General features: G+C 34.0%; 1 protein-coding gene across 2 annotated transcripts in view; it reads right to left on the bottom strand.

Annotated features, from left to right (window-relative positions):
- Positions 1–9,447, bottom strand: part of cacna1fa (calcium channel, voltage-dependent, L type, alpha 1F subunit a) — a 37,462-nt gene extending 28,015 nt beyond the window's left edge. Inside the window, exons 1-9 of one of the 2 annotated variants that reach the window (XM_015044299.1) lie at positions 9,101–9,447; positions 7,243–7,432; positions 6,312–6,417; positions 3,475–3,614; positions 3,250–3,395; positions 2,005–2,157; positions 1,731–1,927; positions 745–848; positions 487–629 (exon numbers count right to left, since the gene is read on the bottom strand). In XM_015044299.1, coding sequence (XP_014899785.1) covers positions 487–629; positions 745–848; positions 1,731–1,927; positions 2,005–2,157; positions 3,250–3,395; positions 3,475–3,614; positions 6,312–6,417; positions 7,243–7,432; positions 9,101–9,119 — 1,198 coding nt within the window. In that variant the 5' untranslated portion in view covers positions 9,120–9,447. The remainder of the gene's footprint in view (positions 1–486; positions 630–744; positions 849–1,730; positions 1,928–2,004; positions 2,158–3,249; positions 3,396–3,474; positions 3,615–6,311; positions 6,418–7,242; positions 7,433–9,100) is intronic. The other variant, XM_015044308.1, reaches the window with a different exon arrangement.
- Between the last annotated feature and the right edge of the window lie 1,297 nt (positions 9,448–10,744).

Raw genomic sequence — 10,744 nt, 5'->3', positions numbered from 1 at the left:
GGGTGGTTTTTATGGGAAAACTAAAAAAAGGGATTAGGGCCCCAAAAAAAAAAAAAAAAAAAAAAAATTAAATTCTGACTGATCCCAGAATTTTGACTTTTTTCTCAAAATTATCACTTTTTTCCTCAAAACTATCACCTTTTTCTCTGAATTCTTACATTTATTCCTCTAACGTAACACTTTTTTTAAATCAAAATTTGGACTTTTTTTGTAGAGTTTAGATTTTAAACCGACTTCTACTTTCCTTCAGAATTCTTAATTTAACCTCAGAATTCTAATTTTGTGTTAATCTATGTCAAAATCCAAATAAATAACCAAACATTCTCATGTTTGTGTCAGTAATATTGTTAGTATGTAAAAGTAATCATATAGCTGTTTCTTCCTTGTTACAGGATTTGTAAACCAGCATTTTTTCAGAATTAATTTTTTTCTTTTTAGTGGCACTAGCCCTCTTCCGTAGAAACACTTTAAACACTTTAGGCTAACGTTTGTTTCCTTCTTCATCCACATCCTCGGCTTCTATGAGCCAGTCCATGTATCCGATCATGTCCTCCTCCATCTGCTTGCTCTCCTGAGCTTTCTGCAGCTCTCCACGTGCAACAGCCTTCTCTCTTTCTTTGGAAAACTCGCTGTAAAAGATAAACACTTGAAAGTTTACCACATTGTGCTACGAGAGCTTTATCAGTGTTCAGAAAGTGTGAGATTGAGAGAAAAGTGGAAGTCTGCGAGACAGCAACTACCCACCCGCTCAACACACCCAATACAAGGTTGATGATGAAAAATGATCCGAAAATGACTAAAGAAACAAAGTAGACCCATGGAATGTCGAAGCCGATGGCATCATTCATCTGTGCAGAAATAAAGAAAAAGCCCATATTTATAATACATACAAATATAACATGCAACCCCCATAAAGATGCATAAACATCCACATAAAGCCATCTGAGTATTTCATCAACATAATCTCACTACAAAAACACAAAATCTTACCAAGTATTTTTAATGTAGTTTGTAGTGGAAATATCTGCCAGCAGAACTAGAATTTTTTCATCAATATTAAAGAATTATTGACTTAAAACCAAGCTCATATTTCTGGTTGAAAAGTTACTTTTAAGCTAGTTTTGTCTTTTTTTCCCCCCCAAATGTACTAAAATATTTGCACTAGAAACTACTAGACCAAAAATACTTGGCAAGATTTTGTGGTTTTGCAGTATTCATATGAAAACTTTAGGACAACTATTATTATTATTATTAGTATTAGTATTTTAAAAATCATTTATGCTCGCTAAATGTGTGTCCTCCTTTATTGCCACAAAGCATAATTTCTGATAATTATCTACAATAGGAAATTTGTTACAATGTTTACAGATCCACCATTTTATTTCTATTTTTTTATTTTAATTTAAAGAAAAACTGAAAACTTTAGTAAAAAGAGAATGGATACATTTTCTTTCTTAGGATGGTGATATTTGTGCAAAATTAAAATAAAAACGTAGAATCCAACCTATGGAAGAGAATTACAAATTAAAAATAATTTTTACTTTTTTCCTCAGAATTATGACATTAATCTTCTAAAATTAGAATGCTTAGGTTAAAGTCAGAATTCTGAGGGGGGGGGGGATCATAATTCTGACTTTTTTGTTGTTTTTCAGTGGCAATAATGTTCTTCCATACAAACATAAAAACCATTGATCTGAAGCGTGGGAGTTGTGCATGAATGTGTTTTTTACCCAGTAGAGAACGTCTGTCCAGCCCTCCATAGTGATGCACTGGAAAACTGTGAGCATGGCAAAGAAAATGTTGTCAAAGTTTGTGATGCCGCCGTTCGGACCCTCCCACTTCCCTTTGCATTCGGTGCCATTGGTGACACATAAACGTCCGACTCCCGCAAAAGCACACGGCGATGGATCGTCCTCCACCATGAGGCCTGCAGGAGACGGAAGAACATGAGGAGGAGGATGATGAAGGCAGAGACGTTCTGGGGAGCCCAGACAGCGGACCGACCCGTGCTGGTGTCGAAGCACGTCTTGTGCATCCTGCCGAGGAAAAGCTCCAAGCCGATGATGGCATAGATTATGATGACGAACATGACGAGCATGCCGATGTGCAGCAGTGGGACCATGGCCTTCATGATGGAGTTCAACACAATCTGCAAACCTGACAGGACAAAATGATCATTCAGCTGAATCCAGGGTTCCCAAACCTAAACCTATTAAATATGTAAACATCAACTTTTACAATATTTTTATTCACTGTTCAATAACTATCACTTTCGTTTAGCATAAATGCTAACCTCATCTTATTATCCTAGTTAGCAATGAGGGCTGTAGTGGAGCATTTTATTATCAGGACCTTAATAAGGTCATGTTTATGTCATTACGTATTACCCGGTAATACATAATGACTTTTAAAGTAATGTGTGATATTTTATTTTAATCATAGATCAAATTTTATTTTATCTCTATAGTATTTAGGCATTTTGTAGTGTTGTCCTCTACAGCAGGGCTGCCGCACAGTTCCTTTGGTCTTTTTCAGAAACATATCTGTGGAGTTAAATTGGGGTGAAAAAGCTTGTTAAAAAACAAAAAATTAAATAAAAAGAAAAGATTTTAAACTGAAAAAAAAATTAATTTGACAAGTATTTTTGAACATTTTTCTCAATTTCAAAATTATTTTTCAATTTCAAAAAATAATTTTTCAGTATAATCTTTTTTTCAGTAATTTTTTTTGTTGTTTGAACAAACTTTATGACCCCAATTTAATTCCATACTTGTTAATTTCATGCTTACTGTGCTATTTTGAGGAGCAAAACAGTTTGGTAAGTTTTCCTGGCAGCCAGTCAGAAAGATGAACGTGGCACGTAACATTTCATTAAGTTACTTTAACTCCCACATCTACTTTCTCTGATCGTTTTCCTGTTTTCTTTAATTTAAGCTAATCTCAAGAAAATAAACATCCTTTGAATTCACAACGGCAGGCATTTCTTGGCAAACGACGAAAACGAAAACATTTTGTTTCTCAAGATTAACTCCCTAAAATGTCCGCTCTTGGCCTCTGTAGTAGTGATTGAAAACCAAATCGTATCTTATAACAAAAGAAAATTCTAATAAGTTTATGTGATCCATTTTTTTATTTTAATTTTTTTTTCTCATCATCCCTCCAACTTTCTGAGGCTCCAGTTACTAAACGACGAACAGAAACAAAAGCCAGCTGAGAAAATATATAGATATAAAACAAATATATACGTACTCGGCACGCCGGATACGAGCCGAAGAGGTCGCAGCACCCTGAAAGCTCTGAGAGCTTTAACATCCAGGCCTCCAGGTTTTCCTGCAGCATGGTGGGCCTCGCCCGGCTTATGGTCCGTCATTCCCTCCGCTATCACACTGAACAACCTGCACAGAGGATGGCATCAATGTTGCTCCATAGGTTTTATTTAAGAGCGATAGCTTTCGATGGTAAATTTTGAGATACCCGACGATGACGATAATAAAATCCAGCAAGTTCCAACCGCTGCGTATGTAGGCGCTGGGGTGCATCACTAAACCGTAGGCAAGGATCTTGGTGAAGGTCTCTATGGTGAAGATGACGAGGAAGACGTATTCGACTTGTTCCTTAAAATCAGAGCACAGGTTTGGTGGATCAGTGAGAAAATGCATCACCACTTTGGTATTTTGTTGCATAGTGGGATTATTTGTTTGTAAACATGGCGGATGCGTTTGCGACGTGACAGCAGAAAGAGGCTAACGGCCTGTAAATTGTCACTGGTTGCCAAGGTAACCCACATGTATTTTGTTGTTTTAACATTAGCCAGCATGTTGTTGGTGAATGGGATACATAAGACAGCATTCTAGGGACACTGCAGATAGAAAAAAGGAGTACATTTAAGCCAAAATGCTCAGAAACCTTTTGGATAATCCCAAAAATTTTCTAGAAAAAAAGGAAATATTTGAGCTTGAAAAGTCAAAAATTTGCTACAGAAAACTCAAAACGTCTTTTTGATTGTCAGAAATTTTCAGGAAAAAACTTGAAAATTTCTAAGTTCTTAAAGTTGAAAGCTTGCTAGAAAAAAAATCTGAAATTTTTAGAATAATCTCAGAAATCTTTATGAAAAAACAGAAATTTCCGAGCTCATAAAGTTTAAAATTAGCTAGAATTTTTTTTTTTTAATATTTGATTGTCAGAAAATTTCTAGAAAAAACAGGGACATTTCTGAGTTTGAAAAGTTGAACATTTGCTTGAAAAAACTCAGAAGTCTTGAGTTGAATCTCACAGATCGTCTATAAATAAACTTGGAAATTTCAGAGTTTCAAAGCTGAAAATTTTCATCTTTTGAAACTGAAATTTTCAAACATTTTTAGCTAAAATTTCTGAAATTAATTTCAGAAGCTCTTGGTTTTTTTTGATGAAAATTGACTTAGCTCTCAATGAGATGCTCTCAAGTCCCTCCAAATAAGACAAAGATATCCATGGTTTAATTTATTTGAATTGCAAAGGACAAATAAAATACGACCATTTCTTCCTATTTTGGCACAGACTAGCAAAAAATTAACAGTGCAGAACATTTTCAAAAACTCCACCATTAAGAACAGATTTGTTCCTGGTGGTAAAACAACCTCCTTTTGCCAAGAGAAGATCAGTTAACGCTGGAGCTGGAATGGTTTCTAACCTGCAGTCTAAAACACGCTGTCCCCACTTCGCTTTGCTGTGAACTTTCAGGTTAATGCTGCTAATTAATGCCGCTTGGACTTCACCTCAAACTGACACAGTTACCCTGCAGCAGTGGTGTAGTTTAACATAGCAGAGCAAGTTATGTTCTTCTCTAAAACCTGTTTATATATAAAAAAAGACGAGTAAGAGATAATAAATCCCTGCGACAGATCGTATACAGTCAGCTTAACTCATCTGTGAAATCCAATAAAGGGATCTTCAAACATTCATCCTGCTGTTGGTGTGTACATGTGCATGTGTGTGTGTTGCTTTAAAAACACTTAAACTGCACTTCCAGCTTGTATTTTGAACAAGGCTCAAACGATTAATCGTGATTAATCAATTATTGAAAAATATATCGTCAACTAATTTAGTAATTGATTAATTGTTAACAGGAGGATACAGACTCAAAACAAGACTTTTTGCTGAAAGAATAACATACTCACAGTGATAATTAAGACACAATTTTACAAAAAATATATATAAAATTGGCATTTAAGATAAAAGAAATACTTAAATCTGTTGTTCCCAGAACTCCTGAAGTGGCATAGTTTTAGATTTACCACTTTCAAATTCTGCAAAAACAAAACAAAAAAAAAACTTGTATTAAGCCCCCCCCCCCAAAAAAAAGCCAACGGAGTAGCTCTACACTGTATTTTTATTCTTCTTTGCTTCAAATGATCAAGCATACACTAACAAAATGCTGTTATTACATTTTAGTCAATAAAATATAAATTTTCTTATTTAAAAATGGATTCAGTTATTTGTTTATTTGGATTTTTATGTATTTCTAATATTGTGCAAAAATACGTAAGTGGTTAAATTAACAATTAGCATAAAAAGGCCATTCTCTGTAATTTTATGGTTTTTATTTGGACTAAATTCTATGAATCTGTAACAGGGTTTTATTTTAACATCACTACAGATGTGAAGTTTGTCCAAATTTGCTTATTTATTCTTAGAATCTATTTTGTTAGGTAAATAAGTTGTTTCTCCAGACATTTATTAAGTTCTGTTGGCAGTTGGTGGTTACCATAGTAACCGGTAACCGACAGCTCCTCCCCCTTTTTTTTTCAAGAGACTTTAACCAAAAATATGTTTTCACTCAAAAAAATGACTAAAAGATACTCACAAGTAGCACTGAAGCGATTAATCGATTTTTGAAATAATCGTCAACTAAAACAACAATTGATTAATCATTAACAGGAGTATTCAGATTCAAAAAAGGTAATTTGCTGAAAACAACAACAACAACAACAACATATTTAATGTAATAAGCCAAAACTGTATAAATATATAAAATTTGAATTTAATATAAAAACACCTTTGTCTGTAATATGTTTTACCCAAAACTCCTCAAGTGGCAAAGGTGTAGCTTCATCCAGTTCAAATTGACTAAAGGAATGCTCTATTGTTAAATTGTAGGCAATGAAATATTTATTTTGTGATTAAAAATGGTTGAATTATCTGTTTATTTGCATCATTTAATGTGTTAAATAAAAAGTTCAAGAGATTTGTGGAAAAATCTGTAGAATGTGCCCATTTATATCCGATTAATATAATCGATTTTTAAAATAATTGTCAGCTGTAGTTTTACTTACCAGCTGGTGGTTGGTGGGGTTGGAATCATCATCTGGATATGGCTTTGTGACCCCCATGGCCACACAGTTGGCAAAAATAGCTAAAAGAATGAAGATATCAAAAGGCTTGGAGAACAGAGTTAAGGTTTTAACAAGAAAAAATCTGCAACCCAAGACCAAAACATGTTATCTGCGTTACATGTTTGGAACAGTGGAAGAATTGTCAGCGTGACCCATGGTGCAAAGCTACAGCGCGTAAAAAGACGTTAAAGAAAAGAAATATAAAAAATGTCTCTGTGAGAAAATGTTAATATGTATGACGGCTTATTAGGACCATTTTTAATAGAAAACAAAATAGGAGTCAGTTTCCATCAAAAAATTCTGCCAAAGAAGTTTTCTAAAAAAATAAAAAAAACCCCGGAAATTTCTGAGTTTCAAAAATAAAAATTCTAAATTTGCTAAAAAAAAATCTCTGAATTTTTTTTTTTTTTTAGAAAAACTAAGAAATTTAAGTTTGAAAAGTTGAACATTTGCTTAAAACAACTCAGAAATTTTTAGATTAATCTCAGACATTTTCTAGAAAAGAATGTGGAAATTTTAGTGTTTCAAAAGTTGAAAATTTGCTAGGAAAAAGTTAGGAGATGTGACTTGTAGAATTGAATCTGTGACGGTTTAACAGTTGTTTTCTGTCTGTGAGTGATGAACAAATATTCACAAGTTTTGTTTTTTTCCTGCACAGGTTCATGTAAAAAAAATTTAAAAATGTGACCCAAATAATAGAGTTTGCGTTTTGAAGTGGTTTGACTGCTGTCTTGTCTTTGTTAAAGACTCTATAATCTATAATTACAAAACTAAAAGGCATAAATACTTCTGCACCAAAAACACGTTAATAAGAATTATTCATGCAAACGTGACACAAATAAAGACATGCACAGGAGGATTTAAAGGATATTTCCACTCCACCAGGGCCAATGCTGCCATGCGGATTGGGTTGCTCAGCGTGAGGCAGCAGAGCGCTCTGGGGGCCCTCAGGGCAGACTTGTTGGCCTGCATGGCCTTCTTGGCCCCCCCGCCCCTTCTTCTGGCCGAGCCAGTTGACCCCAGGGTATCCGATTTGCCCACATCGCCCACCGGCGGGGCATCTGTACAAACAAAGGTAAAACAAGTGAAAGATCAGAATGACATCATATAAAGAGATTTCTTGTTATTGCCTGATGAGACTAAACCAAAAACGTCTGGACACAATTTAAACCATCTGGGAGTAAAAAACATCTCGGCACATTAAAACGGAGAACTCCTGTAAAAGATTCAGTAAAAACAACCAAGTCAAGATGTTGGTAGTTTTTCAGTTTGTCATCGTTTTTCCTTACTTTGCCACTGCAGCGTCATATTTTTTGCTTGTTTCATAATCATGTAAATCAATAGAACTTTATTTATAAACCTTCTTTCAGCCAGACACAAATCACATCGAATTACCTTGTTGCTGAAAATGCAAAATACAAATAAGATTTTGATTTATAACAAATTAATTGTGCAGAATGTATCGCTGGGTAATTTCTAATCAAGTTTCCTCTCTGAGGAGACAAAGTTGATGTTACAGTTCTATCTACAAAGCTAATAGAGACGGGTAGAATACCCAGAAAATGTACTCAAGTAATAGTACTTCAACATATTTTTACTCAAGTAAAAGTAAGAAGTTGCATCCAAGAAATTACTTTAGTAAAATAAAGCATTTTGTAGAAAGTCTACTCAAGTTCTGAGTAACTGATCAAACATTAATCATTTAATATTTAAAAATTACATCGTCATTGTGCCACAAACATCCAGCATGTTTTTAAAAACCGACTTTGGCACAACCATTCATTACATTTGGCTAAAAACAGCAAAGGCTTGAATAAACAAAAATCATTTTACAGGGTCCAACAAGTTCAAAAAGTTACATAATTGTAAACATTAAGGCAAATATAAAATATTACATATTTATTTATTAATGTGCAGGTTAAATAAAAGAAGTTAAAATAAAATTTTGTCCTCTTAATACTTTCAGCAAAAAGTTTTTGTAAAGTTTAAAACACTTTTAACATTAGGTATCTTAGATTCGACTATTTCTAAAAAAAAAATTAAAATAAATAAAGCTTAAAAGTAGTATGTTTGATGGCATCCTGGACATCAGACCGTTCTTATCTAACACAATTAAGAAAAGATGTGCTTGCAGGAAAGAGACACTGAGTCCTGCGGGTCTCATATGATAAGACCAGCTGTGACCTACTTCTTTATAGGGAGCAGCATGGCACTTAGCACAGCGCTATCCCCAGGTAGACCCATGAACACCTGTTAGCAAAGGTGAGATAAATTCACCTGCACTGTAAAAAAAATAAAAATAAAAAAAAACCCACAAAAAAACCCGTCTCTAATTTACGGTAAATTTACTGTTAGACTGATTTTTACCGGTGAAATTCTAATTTACAGTAAAATACAGCTGCCGATATTTTACCGTAAATTAGAAACGGTATTTGTTTTCTTGTAAACTGCGAGTGTAAAAAAACAAACAACAAACAAACAAAACAACAATAACAAAAAACATTGACTTTTCTTTTTTACACTGGGAAGTCTGTACTTTTTTAAGAATAAAAAAAATAATAGTAAAACGTAGAAAAATAAAGCTTTTTCAGTAGTGGTGGTTAGGGTAAGTTCTCAACTATGACCAGAAATACGTCATGAAAATATCGGAGGACTAAGAAAACACTCTACGAAATAAACAACTGTATGTTTTTAGCCTATTGCATGACGATAAAGTGAGAAAATATTACCTTTTTTTGCTCCGTCCATTTCCGCAGCTTTACAGCAGGCAGTCACCTAAAATAACGCACCATCAACTCTTTTTAGTATCTGTGATGCGTAAAGGATCACAGATATATCATGGAGGTTTTTTTTTTTTTGCTGTTCTTCTTTACAAGAAAAAACCTTCAAGAGGTTATAAAAATCAACGCTGGCACATTTTATAAAGTGCAAAGTTCTTCCTGAAAAAATATTAAATTAACTCCAGCCTTTAGCAACTTGTCGCGCAAACTAAATGATGTATAAAATAGTTTTACTCCGGCGCGTAACGGTGAGCGCTGCAGAAGGAGAGGCGGTGGTGAGCCGGTCGGGATTAGAGAGGCTGAGCCGGTTAAAAGGATGACAGAGGAAATCTGTCAGGGCGCAGGTGGAGGAGGACGAACGAGATTCAGCAGCAAAATCACATTTATGAGAGGAAACAAAACTGTCAAGATGGAGAAGTTTGATGGAGCTAGCAGAAAACAGAATGTCTATGCAGTACACCGGGAGAGACAGCAGGGGGCGCATCTTCACAGACGATAGCAAAAATTGACAGAATGAAACACATTGCATTTAATTTTAGCTCATTGATTAGCTCTAAATTATAATAATCAATTATCAATGCAGATATAATATTTGGAATGCTTAAAAATTAGGAATTTTATTGAATGGCAAGGCTAAAATCAGAGGTAAAGTATGTAGAAAATTATATTTTAACATATTTTACTTAAGTAAGAGTAAAAAGTAGCTTTAAAAAATACTCAAGTAAAAAAAAAATTTGTTAAGGCGACTTGAGTGCTGAGTAACTGATCAAAACATCATTTATTTAATATTTAAAAATGACATAATCAGACAAATATATAAAATTAAGTGTAAGTTTTGGTATTTTAGGGATAAAAAGGACAATAACTCGTATAAATAATTACAAATAAATTAAGGCAGAATATAATTTTTTCCAAAATCAGTTTCTTTAAGTAGAAAACTTATGAAACTTTAAGAAAAACTTCAGGTCTGAGTCTGGTGAACTTATGGTTAAAACGGGTTTGTTTAAAAGTACATTTTTCTAAAACGTTAGTACTTACTAGTAGGTTCTAGCTAAAATTCACAACCATCAGTCACAGAAATCTCAAAAATACCTGTTTGTTTGCCTCCACCAAGAGTTTAAAATCTATTCATTAAAAAGTTTCCCTTACATAAATCCAGTTTGTTTGTTTGTTTTTACTTTGTACACCCTTGTTCCACTTCAACACTTTTCTTTGAACAGTTTCCTGGCAGTTTTGGCTCCTGAGTGAGGATTATTGCGTCTCCAGTTGGGCATTGCCTGAGGCCAACGTTTCCCTGCAGATAGTTTCATATCTCCAGAATAAATCCTACTAAGTCTTTTTTTTATGTGTTGTTTTTGTTAGATTGCCCAAAGCGATCAAACATGTCTGTGATTTTAACACAGCTGAGCTCCATGGATTTCTGTCACAAAGGAGTCAAAGAAACACATTAAAGCTTCAGTAAAGGAAAGAAAAACCTTCCCTGGTAAAAGAACGAAAGATTTTCTCAAAAATTATCTCGTTTTGTTAGATAAATCTGGGGAAAAAAAGTTCAACATCTCTTTTATTTTCAGCCTAAATGGTACCAAACTTTTC

The sequence above is a fragment of the Poecilia latipinna genome, unplaced genomic scaffold (assembly GCF_001443285.1).
Source record: "Poecilia latipinna isolate Pla-1442-1.1 unplaced genomic scaffold, P_latipinna-1.0 Scaffold36, whole genome shotgun sequence".
Lineage (NCBI taxonomy): Eukaryota > Metazoa > Chordata > Actinopteri > Cyprinodontiformes > Poeciliidae > Poecilia > Poecilia latipinna.
Note: the sequence above shows the minus strand (reverse complement) of the source record. Positions and strands in the feature narration are given on the sequence as shown.